The sequence below is a fragment of the Pristis pectinata genome, chromosome 19 (genome assembly GCF_009764475.1).
Source record: "Pristis pectinata isolate sPriPec2 chromosome 19, sPriPec2.1.pri, whole genome shotgun sequence".
Taxonomy (NCBI): domain Eukaryota; kingdom Metazoa; phylum Chordata; class Chondrichthyes; order Rhinopristiformes; family Pristidae; genus Pristis; species Pristis pectinata.
Genome location: NC_067423.1, coordinates 28,585,166 through 28,609,454, shown reverse-complemented (window position 1 = coordinate 28,609,454; position 24,289 = coordinate 28,585,166). Strand labels below are relative to the sequence as shown.

The 24,289-nt window shown below is 38.8% G+C and overlaps 1 protein-coding gene across 9 annotated transcripts in view; it reads left to right on the top strand.

Moving 5' to 3' along the window:
* Positions 1–24,289, top strand: part of gtse1 (G-2 and S-phase expressed 1) — a 38,335-nt gene that overhangs the window by 109 nt on the left and 13,937 nt on the right. For 2 of the 9 annotated variants that reach the window (XM_052033796.1, XM_052033791.1), the window contains exons 1-10: positions 121–193; positions 3,568–3,636; positions 5,483–5,540; positions 8,424–9,042; positions 10,868–11,003; positions 14,592–14,936; positions 15,559–15,631; positions 21,337–21,588; positions 22,022–22,193; positions 22,440–22,553. In XM_052033796.1, the coding sequence (XP_051889756.1) occupies positions 3,615–3,636; positions 5,483–5,540; positions 8,424–9,042; positions 10,868–11,003; positions 14,592–14,936; positions 15,559–15,631; positions 21,337–21,588; positions 22,022–22,193; positions 22,440–22,553 (1,791 nt within the window). In that variant the 5' untranslated portion in view covers positions 121–193; positions 3,568–3,614. Of the gene's footprint in view, positions 1–97; positions 200–3,567; positions 3,637–5,482; positions 5,541–8,423; positions 9,043–10,867; positions 11,004–14,591; positions 14,937–15,558; positions 15,632–21,336; positions 21,589–22,021; positions 22,194–22,439; positions 22,554–24,289 lie in introns of those variants that run through there. The other 7 variants (XM_052033794.1, XM_052033792.1, XM_052033797.1 and 4 more) reach the window with 7 other exon arrangements.

The following is a 24,289-nucleotide window of genomic DNA, read 5'->3' as shown; positions in this document are numbered from 1 at the left end:
GTCTGTATTCGAACTACAACTCCCAGAATACATTGCCTGTGCAGCGCACGCGCCCATCGCCAACGGCTTCGTTTAAACTCGCCAATCAGCAGCGAGCGTTTTGGTCGTGTGAGTGAGTTTAAAATCGTGGCGTTAGAAGGGGTGAAGTGGCAGTTTGAGCGGTGGGTGAAGCTGAAGAGCGAGGGTCCTGTGGGTAAGGGTGAGCTTACAGGGGTTGGACGTGGTGTTGGGAGAGTAGTGGTTGCGCCTCATGCCTGACACCAGTGCCGAGCCACGGGCTGCAGGTAGCCGCTGTGGCTCCGTCACTGCACCGCTCGGCGATGAGACCGAGCATCACCCGGGATGGATGGTTCAGCACAGCACCTCACTCTCCTTGGGCATGGCCCCTGTGTCTGGGAGCAATGGGTTAAAGCTGTGCTCTAATCTGCAGGGGAAACAGGATTTTCTCTGATGTGCTATCGTTCAGGACTAGGCTGATGTAAAAGAGTGGAAATGGCACTCTTATAACTAATTGTTACTGAAAGATAAAATGTTGTCATTGCTGCTGAGAGGGTTTAACATGCAATTTATTGTCAATACAACAGGATAGTGTTCTGACATAGACTTGAAGTTAGTTGAAAATGATGCATGAACGCGCTCTATCGGCCTCCTATCGGGGTGGGAGAGCTCAAGGCAAAACAGAAGGGGAAATTGACTATTGAAATGGGAATTGTGCTAACTGATTTAAACAAACAAGACTAGAGTGGAGGGAAAACGGATCCGTAGCTGGTGTGGAGATTCTGGGAAAATAAGAACTTTTAATGTTGAATTCTTTAGACGTTAAATGAAGTTCCTAACACCTAATCTTAATTTTTAATACTGCAGGATAAATTCAAATTGGGTATTATTTCCATAGATATTGACTTGTGTGGTTATGATAGCTTTCAGTATATCTTGACTTTGCCCAGTATATTTTTTAAAGTGCATATTTGTTTGCAGAGCACATTTATTTACATTATATCTGTACTTTGTTTTGCTCCATCTGCTGTGGAAATATGGGTCTATGATTTATGAGCAAGTTTGACCCTAACTCTTGTAAGAAACTTTGCATTTCTTCTGTTATTGGTGAGTTGCAAGAGACTGATTTGACACCAGAGCAGTAAATAATTTAAAAATGGTACTCAAGTAGCCTTACCGAAATTGAAATTCAGTGGGAATCGGTGAGAATAAAAACAAGATGCTGGAAACATCCAGCAGCACAGGCAACTTCTCATGAAGTAAAAGAGTTAGCATTTTGGGTTGTGGCTCCTTTGTCAGAAGTGGAGGAAAAAAACGTAAGTTATAGAGTGTGGTGGTGGCGATGACTAGCATAGAGAATATCTGCAACAGTATGAGATCAGGTTAAATGAGTTAAAAGGGCAGGTTGGAGGTAATTTTATTCCCTTGTGAGTGTGTTACATGTTGCCAGCAGGGGGCTGTGGGGCATGCCCAGCATGTTAGGCTATATTAGGGGAGTGGAAAAACTGACCCAAAATCACAGATTGGTGACTTGCAGCAAATGGTTAGTTCCAATACAGACAGAAAAAGTGAGATACCTAAATATGGAGAAATTGATATTGAGCCTGGAAGGTGGTAGTGTGATTAATTGGAAGCTGTGTTGTTTGAGATGTTGGGCCTTGTAACAGTGGAGGAGGCCACATCAAAGATTAGAGAAGAATTGAGAATTAAAGTAACAGATCAGAAAATGTTCAGTGTTGCTTCTGCTGATTGAGAACCGGTGCTTTGTAAAGCAACCACTCAATCTGCATTTGGTTTCCCTAATCTAGAGGAAACTACATTGATATCACCAGATGTAGTACATTAGATTGGAACAAGTGCAAGTGAATTGCTGTTTCACCTGGGGGGGGGGGGGGGGACTGTTTAGGTCCCTGGATGGTGGCAAAGGAAGAGGTTGAAAGGACAAGTGTTGCATCTTCTGCAGTTGCATGGGAAGCAGCAGTATGATGGGGAGTGGCTGCTGGGGACCAGGAAGTTGTGAAGCACAATGGTCTCTTTTTGAAATGCTGAAAATGGAGGGGAATATGTCTGGTGGTGGAATCTTGTTGGAGCTGGCAGAAGTTGCAAAGGATGATCCACTGAATGCAGAGTCTGGTGGATTGGAAGATGAGGACTAGGGCAACTCCTGTCCTTGCTTTGTTCAGCAGGAGAAAAAGGTGGTGAGATCCAAGATGCAGTCAAGGTCAATAGTAGAGAGGCAGCCACCTGTGAAGAAAGTCGCATTCCCAAACATTGTTGGGAAGATGCATATAGTTGGAGGAATCTAATCATTGCTGCAGAAGTTCCTTGGAAGTTGCTTCACCGCTTTCAATAATATCTCCTTCAAAGAGTCAGAAGCAGGGAATGCTTGCTGATTGCACATTGATCTATTTGCATCTTATCAGAAAATGGATCTGTCTGTGTCTACCAGCAGCAAAGCCTGAACAATGTTCTGACATGGGCTGTTAATGACATTAGGTATCAAATCTTCAAGAGAATCCAATCCTCTTCCAACAAAATACAATGGCATTGTCACCATCATTCTGTGCGCTAATTAATAGAAACTTGCTGGATCAGCCACAAATTCTGACAAATACTGTGGCTCTAAAACCAGTCGGAGATTGGGTGTCTTGTGGTGTATGTCTTGCCTTCTGTCTCCCCAAAGCTGTTGCATCACTTACAAAGCTCATATAAGGAGTGTGAGCTACGCGCTCTGAGCTTTAATAACACTCAAGCATATTACTGATGGTGACATATCTCACCTGATAGATCGTCCACCACAAATGTTCACTCCCTCCACTATGACTGGAATGTGGCTGCAATCTGTAAGTAATGCAACACCTGAAGGAGAGGACAGGAGGTGAATCGCATGCCACCAATTGAAAGTTCCCCTCCAAGTCTCATAGCATTTTAAAATAGCTGACAATCTTTCATTCTTGCTCAGTTAATATCCTGCACCTCTCTCTCAACATCTGATGGAGCACTTTTACCACAAGGATTGCACTGGTATAAGAAGATGGCTCACAAGAAGAATGGACATCAAATTCTGGCTTACTCGGAGCTGCCTACACCTTGGGAATGTTCCTTTTTTTTGCTAAAGGCATCTATTTACTCTTGTACTTCTCCCAACACGAGCTAACTGTGATCATTATTGCTTCATACAGTGTTTGCCTGCCATCTGGTACTGGTAGTTTGCCTGTCCTCTGGTCTTGGGCTTACAGTTACAATAAAATGTTTTAAAGGGAATTCAATGATATTGTTTAATTTCCTTAAAAATCCCCATAAATGGAATAAAACCCAAAAATAACTCCTGACAAATTGTCACAGTAATTACAAAATTAGTAACCCTAAATTATTATGTATGTTATATGGGATAAATGATGCATTCTCTAACTTGAGCATGGGCATGTGAAAATGGATATTATGTATCGTGAATGAGACCAACACTGCTGTATCAGAGATTGAACTGCTTGTGTGTATATGTATGATTTTGAATTATGAGTACTGAAATGTCCTAAAAGACTCTTTATTCACTATGTCTTTTGATTGAAGTTTGAATCCTCAGTTTTCACAAGCTGCAGAGATCAACAATAAAAGAAATGGATTGGCCGAGTGAGAATGGTAATCAAACTTGTTTACATTTATTGTGTTATCTGTAGCATTGCAAAATTATTAGTTTGTACTTGATGCTAAACGTTCAGCAAAAAAAGTACAAAGGGGGGCAGGCTTGCTTGGTTGAATGAGCTGGGCCCATTACCTGGCAATGAAGGTTATGGGTTCACTTACACATTACAGCCTATGCTAATTTGGTGTGGAATTGCCATCCTTGGGTGAGGCATTAGGTGCGTTCTTGTCTTTCAAGTCAACATTAAAAAAAACACTGGGGCAATTTTGAAAGAAAGCTGGTTGATTATGGTGCTGTTTCCTCAACTAGTTTAACTGGTCATCCACATCATTATTATTTGTAAGTGCAGAGTCTATGAATGTGTGAAAACACACTAACACTAATCATGGTGGAAAGGTAAAATTAAATCAGTAAGGACTTGTGGTTAATTTGATTGTAGAGGTAAAATACAACTGTCAGAAACTCCTTGTAGTATAATAAAAATGTAGTGATTCCAGGATGGGAGGAACAAAAAATGTGAAAGAATACACTGTAGTACATTTTATAATTACTTACTTCCTCCAATATTCCCAGCCTTGTTGATTGAATCAGGTGACGGCTTGGATAAAAGGGGGTATAGGTACATTATGATGTATTCCATCCATAGTTTTAAGGAAAATTAGAGACATTGATCTATTCAATCGAACTGCTGGGGAGTTGTTTGATTAACATGACCATAGTTTTTAAACAGAAAAAAACGATAACCGATTAGGGATCAATGAACCCATTTATTTTCAGACATAAAATAACTGATTTTAGGGGGATTATGGTAATGCACATATGTGTTGATATCCTAAAATGAAGTTGTCAGAAACATGGGGAGCTCTGTGGACTTGATGCTCACCGATGTATAACAGGAATGAATAATAACTTGTATGCTATTGATTTAGTCAAATGAAGGGAAAATTGTGATCAAGCAGCATTGTTCTCTCATCAGATCTGATTCTGTGTCCAGATTTTGAATTTAAAGTTGGATATAAATGCAATTTGTCACTGAATACCTTTTGTTCTGAATGCAAGTTGTCATGAGTGTGGTGGTGGGGGGGGGGGGGGGGGGGGGGGAAGGAATTTGTCTAATCTCCTTATCTAAAGACTGAAGTATATGAAAACATGTATAGAAATTTGTGTTTTGTTTTGAAGGCTACTAACCTGGGATATGATCATTAAAGCAGGTCTATTCAGTTAATGGTATAGAAAATAAGTTCAGAAAACATTATGATAAGAGTTGTGAATTCATTTGTATGATAAATTTATAAATGTAGTTTAATGACAAGGGGAATCAAAGGTTGTTGATGGGCATGATTGGTAGAAAATAAATTGCAGTGGTACAGTAAATTAAGGAGAGGAGAACTGGGACTAATTGGTTTGCTCCCCTGGGAGCCTGCATGGATCTGATGGGCCTCTTCTGTGTCATTATTAGTTTAAGAAAATTGGAAGCTGGTCAGTGAATATATAGAATAGGCTCTAGGACTGAGTGATTAAAAGTGAAATATGGAATTATTTAAGCAGTTAGATACTAAAGTGTACAACTTCAGACTATTTCCTCATTCATAACCGTCTGGTGATGACTGGAAACTGAAGAGATTGCTGAAAAGCAAATGATTTGCTTTGAAGCTTTTGGTTGACTAATAGTCTGCGCATGTTAAATTTAGTGAATATAGATATTGCTTTGTACCCATGATTTATGTTATGATTTGATACTGATTTACTTTAAATGTGGAAGCTCAAAGTTGTAGTTACAATAACGTTGCCTGTTTGTCTTTTAATTGTTCGGTGACATCAGAATGTAATTTGTGTTTTCAGATTTCAATCTTTTGTCTGAGGAGAATTCTGACTTTGACGTTCTGTTATCCCCTGCAAGGTAACATTTTTCATTTCCTTAAGCTTGTTCCTACTATGGTGGACATAAAAAGGCAGTGAATATCTTATTCCAAAAAAGTATTTGATAAGATTCCATATTATTCCAAGTAATGATTATGGTCCATTTGGTGATACCTGATCAACTGTCGGGTAGAGAATGGTTTTGGTGATAAAGTATAATGGTCATGAATAGAGACTTCAGCCAAAAGCAAAATTTGCAAGTTGCCAGATATAATTGGAACAGGACAAATGATGAGCAATATATCCAAAAGATTGAAAGATTTTCTCTACTTTTAGAATATTCATGTAGGATGTACTTAATTTAGCTTAAACAGAAAGTAACTATTTTGAGACCAAAGAATCTTAATGAAATGCAGTGAACAGTTTATTAGAATCGGTAATCCTAAAACCATCATTGGTTCTATATTGTTCCCCTGGGAGTGTTGCAAGGCAACTAAGATGAAGCTGAATGTTGGTAATTTCATTTGACAGAGTCATTGGAACTATAAAAAAGGTAAGACTTGGAGTGTAATATTTTTCAAGTCTTGAGAATGCTGTAGATCTGAAATGAAAATAAGTTTCTGCCAATATTCATGTAGAATATCAGACAGTATCTCTGGAAAAGTTTTGGGAAATATTTTGGCAGAAGTGTGATGTCTGATCTGTATATAATTCAAGCTGGCATATTCAAAACTTTCAGGAATAGTTTAGACAAGATAGCTAACATAAAACAGGTTTAAGAAATTATCAAGAACGTTACAGACAGAAGTATTATAAGTTGCCTGATTGAATATGACTAAAATGAAAGAAAGAGTAGATGATGAGGTTGAGATCAATCAGAATCTTGCAGGGCAATGAGACTGTTCCTTAGTTTGGTCCTAGTCTGTTCTATTTCTGCTGTAAATATCTAGTGTGCCAGCAAATTTCACTGCCACTAATAAGCCACATGTATAAGACAAACTGGGTTTTCACTCACTATTGTCTTGACAGTTCAAGGTGTGTAATTCAAATGTTATGTTTGAAATTTATTTAAACATTTGGATCTTCTGTGCTTTCTTTTCTGTATGGTTCTTGGGTCTGAATAAACTGGGAATATAAGTCCTTGTTACTTTAACTGTAAGAAATTTGGTCTACTGTTTTGGTTTTTATGTGGCCCCTTGAGTCTGTTCCTCCACTTACTAAGTACATGGCTGAATCTTGGCACAGAAGGAGACCATTCAGCCTATCTGATTCCACAACTCCGATGAGAGCAGTTGCATTTCCCCTCCTCCTTACCTGTACTATTGCAACTTATCCTCTCGTACATGCTCATCATCTCCCCTTTGATTCATTAGTTTACAGAGCCAAATGACCTACAGATCATCAGAATACATCTGACCATCTTATGGACACCCCCTACATAAGAGCAATCTCCCATAACATTATTAAATTCAAAAGTCTGACATGCATACATTCATTTATGCCTATGAATGGCAGACCTAGTTTCCTCTCTTCCACTTTTAGTAATTGTTCTTTTCAGTCTTGTGTACTTTGCCATTTATTACAATACTGTGGAGGTATGGTTACCACATTGAATGATTTTTGTGCATGTTTTCTGACTTGTGGACAATATTGACTTCTGGATGTATGTAAAAATGGAATGTGTTTGTTACTGTGCTAGCGTCTCTTTGGTATGTGGGAGAAAACTGGAGTTCCTGTGGAAATACATGCTGTCATAATATACGTAATGTGCTAACTCCACTCAGGCAGCACCGGAGGTCAGAATTGAACGTGGGTCCCTAAAGCTGTAAGGAAGCAGCACTAACTTCTGTGCTACCTATACATTATCCTTCACCTCTGTCATTGTCAAAAAATCTGATCTATCCTTGAATATGCTTAATGATTTTACATTTGCAGTTATCTGTGGCAGAGTGTTTTAAACTTTCACAACACTCAGCACGGAAACTGTGGTTTGATTTCCCCTTAAATTTTCTCCCTGTTCCTTGGGTAACTAGAGACGAGTTGAAACTGCATTTAGTTACTATGGTAATGTCCATGTTATTGTGGAATATAGTCTTTGGATATCAAAATTGAGAGAATGGACAATATTTTTTTTAATGAAAACAGAAAATGCTGGAAAGGCCCAGTATGTCAGGCAGCATCTGTGGAAAGATTAAGAGTAAACTTTTCAGGCTGGGACCTTCATCAGTGTTTATTCTGACAAAGGGTTTCGGACGTGAAATGTTAACTCTGTTTCCCGTTTCACAGATTAGAGTGTGGCTTGAATTAGAACCTAGTAAATTTTGAATTGATGTTTGTTTGCTCTGAATTGTGCTACAAATTAAGATGCCCCTGGATTGAAGGAGAAGTAAGTTTGGAATGAACAAAGATATTTGGCTGATATCTAGTGAAGTCTGGAGAAAAGTGGCTTGCTATTTAAGAACAGAATTGTGCTCTTCCTTGGTCTCCTACCTCCAAGATAAATAACCTATCCCTTGTGTTCCTAGAGTACCTGAAAATGCCAGATAGTTGCATATTTAGCATCGTGTTATAGTTTTATTTTGAAATGCAAAGATTTTGGGTTGAATATGGACTGACTTATCTTAAATCTCCAACTGTGTTTCTAAGCACAGAATCAGAATAGTGCTCTCAAACACTTTGTGGGAATGAGGACTGGAGAGGAAGTTATTCTGTGCCACACCTGAGAGCTGGTTCAGGAGTCTTAGTCTTGTCCAAGAACAGGTTAGCAACTGGAATATGGTCTGGAGAAGCAGAATTCAGGGTTAACTGCTGAAGTTTTGTCTAAGCAACACTTATAGGAAAGTTTAACTTTTGTGTTTCAGACAGAAGGAATTGAACACTGATAATAGCTTTACAGTCTTAAATTGTTTTTTTTTATCCCTAGTGTAAAAAGTGATGAGGATGAAGAAGTTTTTGTTGGACCAGTTGGACACATGGAAAAATGCATTGCCACTGGCATTGATTTAAATTGCAAGGAAGAGAAAAGTGTAGAGTCGACAGAAACTTTGAAATGGAGTCCTCTGAACACTGACAAGTTTGTTGAGGTTTTCAGAGAAGCCAGCTTATTAGCACGACGTTATGAAAACCACGCAGAGGAGAAAACTAAAGAAATGGGAGGTAAAATTATGCAGAATAAATTGGTGGAACAATTTATAGAGGAATCAAAATTAAACTTGTCCCTTCTAAAGGATATTACCAACTCGTGTTCTCCAAGAAAAATGACCTCCATAATTCGAAGTACTCCACTGAAGTTGCATCTGCCTGGAATTTGGAACAAGCCTGAGGACAATTCCCAAGATTGTCTCGGCATTCCATTAAAATCACTGAAGAAAGCTGCTGTTCAAGCAACCAGCTGTTCTATGCAGTCCCAACAAAACTCTGGAGACTCGTCCTCATTAAACAATAAAGAGATTGCTGCTTGTAGTGAGACCACAAATTTCGGGGAAGCTCCAATAGATCAACCACCAATATGCGAACCAACACAACCCATGACATCGGAAAAAGTAAGCAGTTTTTAGTTTTGGTAGGACAAACCAGCATCCTGATTTCTTCAAAAAAAAAACTTTTGCCTATAAAACTGGAGCTGTGTATTGTTACTTACAGGTATCATGATGGGCTGGTTAGATGCAGAGTTTTAAATGTTAGGAATTTTCTTTAATGGCCTAGTTCATGAGTGCAAGATCTAGAGTTAAGTATGTCAGCATAAGCTCAAGTCGTTTATGAATTCTTCCAGTAATAAGAAGCTTGTTTTCTTTTATTCTTGTGAAGGTACTTCCATAGTGCTATTGGGTGGGGTATTCCAGGATTTAGGCCCAAAACAATGAAGGGCCAATATTGTGACTTGGATGGGAATGCTCAAATGAAGCAATTCCCATGGACCTGCTGTCCTTGTCCTTGGTAAAGGTTGTGAGATTGGGAGGTTCTGTTAGTGTAGGCCTGGTAAGTAGTTTGGAGTTTGCAACTACTGTGTTCCAAGTAGAGGGAATGAGTGTTTGGTTGATGGACTGTTAATCAAGCTGGCTGCTATGACTTGGATTGGTTGGGAGTTGTTGGCACTGCACTCATCCAGGCAACAGGAGAATCTTTTATCATGTTCCTGATATGTACCTTGGTAGGTTGTGGCTTGGGGTGAGTCACTTGGTGTAGTACATCAAGCCTCTGATCTACTCCTGTAGCCATAGTATTTACATGGCTGATCCAATTGATCTCTGGCCTTTTTCTGGTGACTCCTCCCAGGATATTGGTGGTGGCTCAGAGATGATAAAGCCTTTGAATGTCAACAGTAGGTGGTTGTTCTCTCTTGCTGTAGATGAGCATTTCTTGGGACTTCAGTGATATAAATGCAACTTGTCACTTATCAAGCCAGTTCTGAATGTTTTCTAGGTCTTGCTGAAGAATTGCTTATGGAATTGAACATGTGCTTTCATCAGCAAACCTCTTCACATATGACCTTTGGATGGAGAGTGTAGGCCATTAGTGAAGCAGCTGAAGAAAGTTTGACCTGGACACTACCCTGAGGAGGTCCTGCATTAATCTAACAACCATACCCCTTTTCCTTGAGCAAGCTATGACTCCAACCACTAGATTGTTTTCTCTTTTGAAGAATTGGGATCTTTGATCCACATTTAGATGAATGCTTTGAAATGTGGAGCTTAGTCCTGAGCATCAGTAAGCAGCTGATACTGCTTAATGGATGATTGATGAACCTTCTACCATTTTGCTTATGTGTGAGTAGATTGATTGGATTTGTTGTGCTTTTTGTGAACAGGATACAACCTGGTAATTTTTCCATTGTAGATCACTGGAAAATGTGCTTCAGAACTTTACCTCTTGCCCTTTTTGTAAGCATGAGTCCTCTAACTCTCTGAATGCTATTCCCAGTGATGGCAGAAAGGTAATCCCAGATGTCAATGGTTCAACTTTTATTTATGACTTTAAATTGTAAGAAAATAGGCTCCTTTTATGCAGCAGATTTTTAAATCTTCTTGATTTTGCATACCCACACAGAATGACATTGAAATTGAAATGTATAATTAGGCTGTTTGGCTTATTCAGTCTTTGTTAGCAAGTGTGATATCTGCAGTCTTGCAGAACAATGATCTGTGCTTAGCACTTGGCTTTCCTGAGCTGCTTCAGACACCAATATAGTTGGGATGATATTGAAAACATGAGCAGGATGGAGTCCTTGGGAATAGGTTACTAGTTTTTTTTTCTCCTCTGTATAGTTATTGGAGATCATGCAGCACAGTGGAAACTGAATAGTCTATGTTTAAGAAAACCTTTTGTAGTGCATGCATCTGAGGCAAGAAAAATTTTTTTTTATTGCAGCTCTGCCCACATAAGCCACCTGAGTCTAAGGCTTCGAGTTCCATGAGGAAGAGTGGTGCTGGTTCAGCAGGAAGGCCTCTCAATTGTATTTCATCATCTACATCCAGTCTTCGCACTTCTCCATCTGTTGGGCGATGTAAGTTAACTTTTCAATTTTATAACTTGTGGATTTTTTTTCATGTTTACCACTTCAATTTATGTTATGCAATCTCTCCCTATTTGCTTCTCAAATTATTTTAATGTTACTTTTGCTTTACTGTGTCATTTTTTTAAACTCGGAATCTGAAGTGTGTACCAGGGGAGGATGAGTAAACCACTGCATTGAGGTTTTGTTCCAATTGTCACTGTAAACTGATCTCATGAAAATGAAAGTGCTTTCTCCTGAAGGTCCTGCCTCAATGTTGAAACTAAAGCCCTTGTAGGGTTATCTCATAGGGAAAGAAATGACTTTGAGTTGCCTATTTATTGTTTCTCTTTGTGAATTTGCCAGCTCTTGTGATATATTCCCAGGCTGTTTGTATGACTTTAATTGCATAACCCAGGCCTGATATTTGCTTTGTTTACAAAGTGGTATGCACCAAGCCCTTTTTTTTTTGCTAGGGTTAGGAACATAGGCTGTCCATGGATAACAAAAGAAACTTGGTTACCATTAGTACCACTGGCAATGGCACTAAGATTATAATGACCTACAGCAGTCAATCCATCCAAGGTTATAACAATTTCCATGTAAGTTTCACTTGTCAAAACAAACATAGGCAATCCAGTTCCAAGCCTACTCACTTTCCTGACCCCGCCCCCCCCCCCCCCCCCCCCCCCCCAGTGTTCCCAGCCCCAGCTCTAACTACACACTTGATCCACACTGGCTCTGGCCACTCACACTATTGATTATTGATACTTACCAGCACAAGACATCAAATGCAATCCATCTCATGGCAAGCAGGATTCAAAAGATGCAATTGGAGGGGGTTCTGGAGGAATGTGCTATGTTTTACCAATAATCTTTTAAGAAAAACATGGCTGACCTCGCAAGTATGTGGATTAATGGATAATAAAAACCTAGTGTACTGAAACTTGATTTAGGATTTTCATAACATTTAATTGTTCAAGTAAACTTCTGAATTTCATTAATACAGGCTAAGACTACTGAAAAAAGAAAATTGTGCAGGAAAGAGAAAATTAAGTAATTCCATGTTCTAATCTCTTCCATTTGTCTCCTGAGCTAATAAGCCATCTGTTTATGGAATTGAATGAATCAAAACATCTACTTGCTATTCTATCAGGCCCAAAAGAATCTTGGTAACTTGATAAAGGTTAACAATGGCAAATTGTGGAAATTTTTACTGTGACTTCCTGCATCACAAGATACACTGGTACCCCACTTTTGTTACCATGTAGAACATTGATTTGTTATGCTGCTTTTGGTATTCCAGTCTGAATTATTGACCCTTTGACCTTGGTCAACTAACTTAGGTTAGATAAATGACCATGTAAATCTTAATTCAAAACTCTCGCTTTAATGTACACGGTAGTGTAGCAGTTAGCGTAATGCTATTACAGCGCCAGCAACCCAGGTTCAATTCCGGCTGCTGTATGTAAGGAGTTTGGACGTTCTCCCCGTATCTGCGTGGGTTTCCTCTGGATGCTCCCACATTATAAAGATGTATGGGTTAGGAAGTTGTGGGCATACTATGTTAGTGCCAGAAGCGTGGTGACACTTGCGGGCTGCCCCCAGAACACTCCACACAAAAGATGTATTTCACTGCGTGTTTCGATGTGCATGTAACTAATAAAGGTATCTTATCAACAAAAATATTCTATGTAAACTTGTTATAATTGACCCTGGGTCAATGACTTGGGTTCCTGAATGCTATTGTTCCTTCTGTATTAATATTTACCCAGACCCTCGCTCAACTTCTCCAGTTTGTAACACCGAAATAGGGAATCTCCTGTTGGGTAAACAATTGATCCTTCTTCTCCTTGCCCTGGCATGGGGGGCCTTCCTTGTGATAGTTAGTCTCTCAAGTTCTTGCTGCTCTACTTCTGAAATTTTTCATTGTTATTCTTTTGCCTTATCAGTTCAGCACCATTATACTTCAATTCCGTTGGTTCGGACTTATCTGGCTAGTCTGTGTCAACCTTTCATTGGCTCTGGCCCAAAGCTACAGGTAGCATTAGCTCATTGCTCTTCTCCCAAATAAGAATATGCCCCTGTCATTCCTTTTCTTTATCCTGAATCAGGCCATTTCAAACCAGTTACAACCAGTTCATCAGACATTGGCTCAGGTTATTTCAGTTCACGGACACAGACTATTCTTATAAGCCTTTGTTGATTCTACCTTATTAAAGAGCGTCCCACAATTGACTTCATACTTGGAAATTATCTCTGATTTAGCAGATTATCAATAAGGCCTTCGTTATGTTCACTTTTGATTACTTTAATCTCACAAGATTTTGTTCAGAAAACTAGTTCACAAAGTGGTGATCACAAGAACAGTCTCACAAAATGACAGCCTCCATTTCTTCCACCACATGGCGAGAGCAAAGACATTTGTTTTGTCTACTTGTACACTGTCCTTGACTTGTCCTATCTTTCTGTTCTGCAGACTTTTAATTTCTTCAGGTCAACAGAGTAAGGATAGGTACTTGCCCTCAAGCCACTCCATATTATTCATTTTAAAAAAAATGTTTGTGCAATATTCTGTTGTGTCGGAAACCTGATGCAAATATCTGCCCTCTGGCCCTCTCCCAGCAGTGAATTGCTTAACATCATGAGGCTGCCTGTGAGAAACGGTGTTGAGTGAACGTCTTTTCTCCCAACAAGAAGACGTATTTGTCTGCATCTCAACATTTATAAACAGTGAAACAGATAACAGTTAATAGATTACTATTTTCTTGTTTCTTAACAGTTATGAAAGCTAGTTATCAATCAAAAAAAAAACCTTTTGTTATTTTCTGTAAACAACAATATGGGTTCAATTCTTGACTCTTAAACTGTCTACTACCAGTAGTTCTCTGGTACTGAGCTATGAATGAGAATGTCAAAAATGTGAATTCATCTAACGAGTGGTGGGTCTCTTGATGCCTTTCTTTCAATAATTAAAAAGTGAGATCACCTACCTTCAAGTAATATTTTTGAAAGGGGTTGTTGTGTAAATAATCTCATTTTGAATTAGATGAAAAGATGCAAATTATTAGGGATTGAAAGCGTTCCTTGTACAAAATGCATTTGGAAGATGCAATTAACATTCATGAAACTCTGTCCATGGTTCTTAATTATCCAAGTCCCATTCTAGAATACAGATAGAGGTAAAGAAATGGGCTAAATATTTTGAACTAACTTGTATTCAAGATGGTCACACCAAAAATGATTTTATTTAAAATTTTAGAAATGCAGTGCCAAATGCTAATACAAAATAGCAAGTGACATTGCATAACAAAATGCTCATTCATGCTGCTTCTGGCAGGTAATTCCTTGGATATGAACAAAACACCGTCCAGGTCAGGCAGCATTTGTAGAAAGAGAAATGGTTAATGTTTCAGGCATGAAACCTCACATTAGAACACTCCCATTCCTGAAATGTTAACTGTTTCTCTTTCTGTTGAGTATTTACAGCATTTTCTGTTTGTATTGCAGATTTACAGCATCTGCAATAGTTTCTTGATTTTCTTCAAAATAAGTATAATCTGTACTTTAGGTTTAAAATACTTGCATATTCTTTTGCAGTGTTGTCTCAAAACATGCCTTTGAACACATCAAAATTGAAAGCCCCCAAAAATAGCAGAATTGCTGTACCAAAAAGCAAGATATCAAATTCTACATGTGTAACCAATGCTCCAAACACAAAATTAATGAAACCAGCAAATATTTCTAAACTTTCCACTCCTGGAAAAGTGAATCTGCAAGGACCAGGGATGCAGACTGTATCAAATAAAGGCTTGCAGACAATTGGCTCAACAACTAGTAAGAAGGTTGATATACCAGTGAAATCAATCAAAGCTGGAAACGTACCTGGACAAGATCAACGCTCAAAGGCCAAGCCATTTTTGCAAGCTTCGCAGAAGTCCAATGGTAAATATAAACAATTGCTTGAAATAGTTAAATCTTGGATAATTTATTAATAGGTTCTCGTGTTCCTTGGCTGCTTTTACATCCTCAACTATGTTGAATATTTGTGCATCACAAATAGATGTCACTGCTTAGACATTCATTGTGTGCTGTTGAAAATACAAATGGTTGAGTGAAAAATCCACATGGTGGGAATGAAATGAGAAGAATGAACCCTTCTCCTTACTCTTGAACTTGCTAAAATAGGCTTTCTTTTGGACAGAATTTGATTTGCATCTGAAAGCTACAGCACGTGCTACTTCTGCTAGAAGGTTTAAGAATTTTGTACTTTGATTGCCCATTATAATGTGCAAAAAAGAGGTAAAAGTGGATCTGTGCTGTCAGATTCAAGATCTTTTTCATGGGAAAATAGTCCTAAAAGGAAACCCATTTTTGTGCAATTTGTTGGTATGCAGAATTGGGAAAATTTTGCTTTTTTTTAACGTGGATATTATAACTTTGTAAGCTTTTGGATAATTAACTTTAGAAAGGTCTTTTGTGCATTCTGGAGTAGAGTTTTCAGAAGGGTTGCTCACTTGAACTCAATCAATTTTTTTTTACACTTTTAAAATTTGATCTCATTCAGTACCTTCACCTGGAAATACAAGATCAAAAACAACTGATCTGAAGAAACAATCGGCGTGCAGTGCATTTGAAAGGTAATTGCATCTGAATATATAACATGTCACGAACCAGGAACAAAAGAAACACACTGAACGTGACTCAGTGTTAAAAACTATTTTATTAATCACTACTTATGACCATACGTAAAATAAAAGTAAAAATGTTAGTATGTTAGAATTCGAAAATGTTAAACCTTGAACGTTAACCCCAAAACTAAACTCTTCGTGTGTGTGTGACAAAGTCCCAAACTCCAAGTTCAGGAATGGTTCTTAAAGTTCAGTTCCGCAAGCCATAAGGTGAAACATGAGCAAGGGCTTCTTCAACAACCACCGTTGTCTGAAGATAAGACATAGATGTAGAGAAACATAGAGAGACTAAATACGAAATCCAAATGTTCCACGATGGAACCCAAACGACACTTAAGTGTTTACTCGGTAGTGACTTCCTCACCCGGAAAAGCATCCGGATCGTGGTCGTCCACACACAAGTACCTGTTTCCTTCTACAGGTCAGCAACAAAGTGAACTCCACCGGATTACTTCCAACTTCCATACATGGATTTCAGCGGCAGACACAGTTATAGTTTCTCATCCATCGATAGAGAAAACTAGCAGGCTGGTGTCTCTCTCCCTTCTCTCTCTCTTCTGACTTCTTCAACAACGTCATTACGTCCTTTATCTTCTATTGACGTAAGCACGCCACACACACAAATACACACACACTCTATCTTAAAGGGACTTTCACTGAGTCCGTAACAAACAGTAGACTGCTAATACAAGCAAATTATCAAATTAAAGATTTGTGGATGTTCTATGTGTATAAGTGCTTTTTTTCTAAAGTTGATCAAACATTAGATTCTTATGAGTTGTTTATCCAATGGCATTGCATCCAAGCTCAGCCTTGTCTTTCCATAATAACTGCTTGTGCTCTTGCAACATAAGTTTCAGATAGCAATCAAACTTCTTCCACTTTGCTTTTTTTGTGTATCTGGGATAGGGTTGGGTTTCCCTCACTCCTGTGACCTGGTTTGGAGAAAGGCACTTAAATGACCAATGTTGGAAATAAATTGCAACCTGAGCACATACCTGGAAATTGCCCATGTCCATCCTGCCTAATGCTGCCTCAAAGATTATTAGAGTTATACAGCATGGAAACAGGCCCTTTGACCCAACTCGTCCATGCCGACCAAGTTGCTTACCTGAGCTAGTCCATATCCCTCTAAACCCTTCATATCCATGTACCTGTCTAAAAATCTTTTAAATATTGTTATTGTACCCACCTCTACCATTTCCTCTGGCTGTTCGTTCCACATAACCCCCCCACCCTATATATGGGGGCAAAAGTTGCCCCTCGGGTCTCCTTTAAATCTTTCCCCTCCCACCTGAAACTTATGTCCTCCAAGTTTAAGACTCTCTCCCCTGGGAAAGACTGTTCACCTTATCTATGCCCCTCATGATTTAAATTCATCTAAAAGGTCACCCTTTTCAGATTAATGCCATCTTTCCTATAGCTATGTGATCAGAATTGCACATAATACTCCCAACTGTGGTGTCTCAAACATCTTGTACAGTTCTCCCATGATGTCCCAACACTTGTACTCAGTGCCTTGAGCCATGAAGGTGAGTGTTCCAAATGCTTTCATCACCCTACCTGTGCTGCCACTTTTGGGGAACAATGCACTTGTATCCCTTGAACTCTCTGTTCTGCAACACTTGTCAGGGCCCTGTCATTTACTGTGCAAGTCCTGCCCTGGTTTAACTTCACAAAATGCAACGCTTTGTCAAAGTTGAATTCCATTTGCCATTCCTTGGCTCACTTTCCTGTTGATCTTGATCCTGCTGTAATCTTAATAACCACCTTCACTGTTCACTATCACCAATTTTGGTGTTATTTGCAAACTTGGTAACCATGCCAACGACATTCTCATCCAAATTGTTAATATGGATGATGAACAGCAGTGGACCCAACACTGATCCCTGTGGCACACTGCTGGTCACAAGCCTCCAAATGGAGAAACAACCCTCCACTCCCATCCTCCGACTCCTTCCACCCACCAAGCCAATTTTATATCCATTTGGCTAACTGACCCTGGATCCTATGAGATCTAACCTTCTGGACCAACCTACTATGTGGGATCTTGTCAAAGGCCTTGCTAAAGTCCATCTGCTGTGCTGCCCTTGTCAATTCTCTCGATCACCTCTTCAAAAATACTCGGTCAAATTCACGAGACACTATTTCCCACAGACAGAGCCATGTGGACTATCCCTAATCAGTCCTTGCCTTCAATTCTATCTCAATCATTTAATATCTCACCCATCTCCTGTGGCTCCACATATGAGATGATCACATTATTGTCTCTCTGGTTACCCATTTGCCCTTAATATACTTGTAGAATCTCTTGGGATTCTCCTTTTACCTTGTCTGCCAAACTTATCTCATGTCCTCCTTTTTATTTTTCCCTCCTGATTTCCCTATTAAGTGTACTCCTACATCCCTTATACTCAAGGGATTTGCTTGATCCCAGCTGCCTCTGCCTGATGTATGCTGTCTCCTCCTCCCTGACCAGAGCTCCTTTAACACTGCCAGCCTTGCCCTTCACTCAAATGAGCGTGCTGGCCCTGAACTCTCCCTTTCTCACTTTTAAAGCCTCCCACTTGCCAGATGTCCCTTCACCTGCTAACAGCCTCTCCCAATCAACTTTTGCAAGCTGCTGTCTAATGCCATCAAAATTAGCCTTGCCCCAATGTAGGAGTTGTAGACCAGTCCTGTCTTTTTCCATAACTATTTTAAAACTAATAGAATTATGGTCACTCGTTCTCAAGTACTCCCCCACTGACACTTCAGTCACTTGCCCTGCCTCATTTCCCAAAAGGAGGTCCAGTGTTGTCCCCTCTCTGGTAAGGCTATGCACATAATGCTTGAGAAAACTTTCTGAGACACTTAACAAATTCCACTCCATCCAAGCCCTTTGCACTATGGTAGTCCCAGTCAATATTAGGGAAGTTAAAATCGCCTATTATTACAACCCTATTATTCTTACAGCTATCTGCGATCTCCTTGCATATTTACTCCACTAATTCCCGCTGACTATTGAGGGTCCTGTAGTAGAATCCCATCAAAGTGATCCGCCCCTTATTTCTGAGTTACACCCATATAACTTCACTGGATAATAACACAATACTTTGAACTTGAGCATGCATGTTCTGTGGCTCTTTCACCTATGACCAGATTAATAATAACTACCAATCTTTAATTCCTCACATGTAGTACATATCTCATTTTAACTCCACCTCTGCAATCATGTTTAGCTCTTTTGTTCACCCCACCCCCACTATAAAGTTACTTGTAACTGCACTTTTAAGCCAGCATCAATCTATCCTTGAGCAAATGAGGCAAATAAATGGCTAGTCCTCAAACTTCAATTTGTTCCTGCGGTTGCATTCTCATTTTCACTAAGTTCAAGGGGAACAGATTTCTACAGTTTTCTTGGATGTGGACGTCACTGACTTTTCTGGCACTTACTGTCTGTCCCTGGATAACTCTCCAAAGGTGATAAATTTTCCCCTTTTGACTGCTGCATTTGCAAGAGTTTGATACGACTTGATAACTTGCTAGGCGGCTTCCAATTATGTTCCAGCCGTGTTAATGAGGGACTGGAGTCGCACAAAGGCCATAAAGTACGGATGATAATTTCTTTCTCTAAAGGATGTTTAAAAATTTAACTTTATCTTTATATCAGTTGAATATTACGTGGACACTTTTTTGCTGCAAAATCGTTTTTATCAAACTTCTCAAAATGCATGCTCTCAGTTACTTTATTCATGTGAGCTACTGATCCATTTCCAATCTCTGCCATGTATGTCTTTATTGCTGCCATTCAAATCAATGGCCATGTTTTGCAGTGGATACCTCATTCCATGTTTTTGCTGTTATCAAAATGGCCATAACTTCTCACGTGGCATTGTCTGAGAATTGACTATTGCATTATGCCCCTTGATCTCTACATTGATTGAGATTCCACATCATTTTTATCCAAAGGTGTGCTTATTCAGTTGTGCTTCCTGCACTTGAATCCAATGTGAGGTATCAAATTGTAGCTAGAACTTCTTCAGCAATGGCTTCTCTAACCCCTCAGCTGTAATCACTATCAGAGGATCCTTTACTTTCTCATTTACATTATTGGAAGGCATGATGCAAGCTTCTATATGTCTACCAAAAACTCAGTGCTCTACATCTGCTTCAACACTTGATATGTGATGAATCTATCTTGTCAGGTATTCATTCCTGGATGAGTTGCAATTTGTTCTAAACTCTATGCACTTTCTGTAGGTCCCATTCCTCCCTTTTTAGAGCTATCATTTGCACGTTCTCGTGATGGGAATGCTTCTCTCCATTTTGCAACATTTGCCTGATTTGCTTTCACCTCAGCTCAACTGCAGCTCAAACCCTTTTGCATTCCTTTACATCAGTTCCACATTGAATTATTTAAACACTCTGCTACCTCTCTGCCGTCTTTCATCTTCCACAGATGCCTTGTTCAAAGTCACTTCTGTTCTACGCAAAAAATGCCACTCACCCTTACTACTTTCTTTGCTGATCTAATTGGTTCCTGATTTACTAATGTCCCTTTTATTTCCAAAGTGATTATTTATTTTTGATATTCTTTCCTGTGATTGCATTTCCTCACCCATGAGCTCCTTGCTCTAAAGCACTCAGTTGAATAGACTCTAGTGCCATCTGTATTTCCCCCTTTCTGTCTCTAGTAAATGCAACTCAAAGCTGTTTAAGTCACATACTCTGAAGTTCTCCTCTTAAAATCTCTCTTTAAGATTCTCCTTCAGCCTCTTGGCATTCATTGGTCAGTCCTCTCAATGTTGTTTATAGTGAGGAAATGTGGTCACTACTGTGCGAGTTCAGTTCCCTCTGTACCTTTATAATATTTCAGTTGAGACTGGAGTTCCTTTTTTCACTGGTTTATTTGAGCAAGGAAATTGCACAGACACAAAGTCCAGAATGACTTAAAAAATTGCAACCCCGTGATTATTGCACTTAAGCATTATTGCATGTAACCTCTATCATTCAATTCTAAGGTTGCATATTGTAGATAAACATTTTTTGGCCAACCTACAAATATTTAGTTGTTATTTCTAGATTAACCTGAGATCAGATCTCTGCCTCTCAATATCTGATCACAACGAATCATTCCTCTTGATTCAAATCAATCAATGTTGCATTGCTCCGGAGGTCATTTGTACTCAACAGGTTTGCTAGTCGTAACCATGTTTCCTCTGACCATTTGTGTTGGCAAACCTATTGCATCTCCTTGCATTCCTGTAGAGGTTAATTGCTTTGGAGACAAACCTGTAGCCTCTTACCTATTGCATCCTGCAGCTATTTCACAGCCTGCCCATTTGGAGCAAACGAGTCAATTAAAACTTTGTTGTACATCTCTATATATTTAAGGGAACATTCCAGTGGGCTGCTACCTCAATTGCAGAAACCAAATCTGACTTGTTTAATAAGACTTACTATGTACAACATATTTTGCAACTGCAAATTTTCAAGTGCCATAAAAATACAACCCTACAATCACCTTTAGTTCATAATTTTTCTTCCCTTGGATTGAGGTTGTAGAAATGTTTTTCATGTTTCTAAGTTACCAACAGATATTAGTAACTTTTGTATTAAGGTGGATCCTTTTTGGTTTATAACCTGCTAATTTCATATTAAATCTTCATCAGTGGTATAGTGGCTAGTACTCCAGATAAAACTCTTGCTAGAGGAATACTGCAAACACCTAATGTTCCAAACAGAAGAGTTTCAATGACCCCTGGCACAAGACTGTTATCTGGTTTACCCACACCATTAAATCGTCGGTTGTCAAGTATTCCAGCATTCACTCCTCGAACACAACCAAGGCCTGGGTCGTTATCTCGGCAGTTCACGTCTAATCGAAATCGTAGCATGTCGGCCAGTGGCGCAGTTCTGGCAAGGTGAGAAAAGTAAAATAGAAGTCGCAATGCCTCAGCCACAGGGAAGATGGTTGCTTTTCTAAATGTCTTAAATTTAGAAATACCTATAGAATGAATATGGGACCTTTGTAGAAAATACTAAGCAAAAATGTTGGATATTAGTAAAGGGATGAATTCCATTTTACTTTCTACTTCCTCTAGACTGGTCATACATTTTACTGTCATAAATATTTCACTGGGCTCATAGCCATATCTGCCATTTTATAATATACTTTGAAGTATCAACTATGAAGAAGTTGGAGATTTGACTATTGCTTTGTTCATTGAGAAATGCATTGATTTTGATGAATTGGGCATTGATACAACCTTCTACCTGAATGTTTAAGTATGGTAATGGTGGATATTCAATGGTTACTACTTGGGCATTTTTTTTAAGACTTCTTTTCTCCTCTAGTAGTAAACGAAAACCATCAGAGAAGCCAAAGGTTCTCTGTTCACCTAATTCCTCTGGAGATGAGATATTTCCTCCTCTGGTCCCTTGTATTCTGGATTTCTCTCCTGATAAACCACAGACCACTTGCCAAGAGAAAGCCAAAGAGCATGCATCAGAAACTCTAATCAAAGAGGTAAGTGTACATACTAAATACGACAAAAGTTTACAATGCAGTTTTAAAAACAAAAGTTAGGAAACTTAAAGGACTTCTGTTAATTAATAGCCTTTGTTTTTTAAACAATTCTATTTGTTGATTCTTAGTTAATGCACTTTTTAAAAACAGAACCATTTGTAACTGCTTATCTGGCCTATGGAAACAACTCGTCAAGTAGAACATTTTCATGTTTTTTCATCCATGTTATTATTTTCTCCTGTTTAGAATCTTCTGTTTGAAATTAATACAAAAAATAGGCTGATTGAGGATCGTCCACTTATTGATCTCTCCAACACTCCTGATCAAAAGAGAATTGCACCTCTTAAGGATCTCGAACCAGTAAGTTATTTTTGTATTGGCTATCTTGTATGAACTTGAAATTGTTGCAAATTTATCACAGTGTGCCAAACATTGGTCCATAGCCTTCTAGGTATAAGCGACACAATTCTATGCAAGATGCTTTTTTTTTGTTCCTTTAAACACATCTTGTCTTTGAGTTGATGAAACTTGAACAATATTTTAATATCATTTATCTTAAAATTTGAAGGATTCAAGACTGAATCTGTTGGTTTAGTGCAGAATAAGAATTATTATTCTGGTTATTTACTAAAGACCCCCTAAATAGTGTGAGGGGGTGTAGGTTTGGGATTTTATATGGGGGGGCGAGAAATAACTGCAGGATACTTCAATTACTGTAGAAAAATTTTGGGGGAGGGTGGAAATTAAGGGAAAATGTCCTACTCCTTATGAATATTCAATTAATTGTATGTTTGTATATTTCCCTGATGGACTAGTAAATTAGCTATCAAAAATCTCCTGTACATGATTTTGAAATTATTTACCTTGCCCTTTTACTTTTCCTTCTGCAAATCCAAGTTAACTTTGCCTGATTACGTTGAATTTTTCTTCATTCCCTGCAATAATGTCTATAAAAATACTTATGACAGATGTTAACATGGAACATTACAGCACAGTACAGGCCCTTCGGCCCACAACGTTGTGCCGACATTTTATCCTGCTCTAAGATCTATCTAACCCTTCCCTCCCACATAGGCCCTTCGGCCCACAATGTTGTGCCGACATTTTATCCTGCTCTAAGATCTATCTAACCCTTCCCTCCCACATAGCCCTCATTTTTCTATCATTTTCATCTCGCCAATGTTTGGAACAAATTGCAACTCATCCTGGCCTTAAATTCCTGTTGTGCATTTCCCTCCCTTTGGAAAATAGCAAATGTAACTCTTTTATTCAATCTAATGGAACCTTCCCTGAATCCAAGGAATTTTGGAAAATTAAAACCAAGGCATAGTTTAATACAATTTCATGATCCACCTTTGAGATCTTAGGGTGAACTCCATTAGGACCCAAATATTTCTCAGTCCACAGCTCCAACAATTTGCTCAATATCACTTCCCTGGTGATTTTGTACATTTTCTGAGCTGTTCTCAATATTCCAATTCCTGATTTACAGCTATTTCTGGGATGTTTGTTATATCCTCAGTAAGGCTGATGCAAAATACCTGTTCAATACCATCTTGTTTTCTGTTAACTACCCAGAGACTTTCTATTCAACCATCTCTCACTTCTTCAATATTTTTTCTTTCCTAAATATTTATACGTGTGTATGTATGTAGTGGCAAGGGTGGTAAGAGTTTCTATTTCTGTCAAGCTTTATTTTGTATTCTGATTCTTCCTCCTTTGATGTTTTACATTCTTTTTTAATATTGAGCAAAATGGCAGGTTAGCAGATTTGACAATATATGAAAGGAAGGACTGGATTCAGCATTAGGGAGGAAAAACTGGGTGGCAATGAGCATTGGAATAGTTGCAAAAGGCAACACTTATGGAAAAAGGTGAAAATGCCCAACTTCAAGACAGTCAATTTCAATGTTTCTAATCCACCCATGCTAAATTCCTTTTTAAAACCATTGTTGGCCAAGAAAGCAGTAAATGTGTAAGGGAAGGCTTTCAAGATGGGGATTGCTTGGTTTGTACCCAAATTCATTCCTTTAAATTGAGATGCAGCACAATTTAAATGGCCCTCTTTTAGGGGTGGCACAGGAGCAGAAGAATTG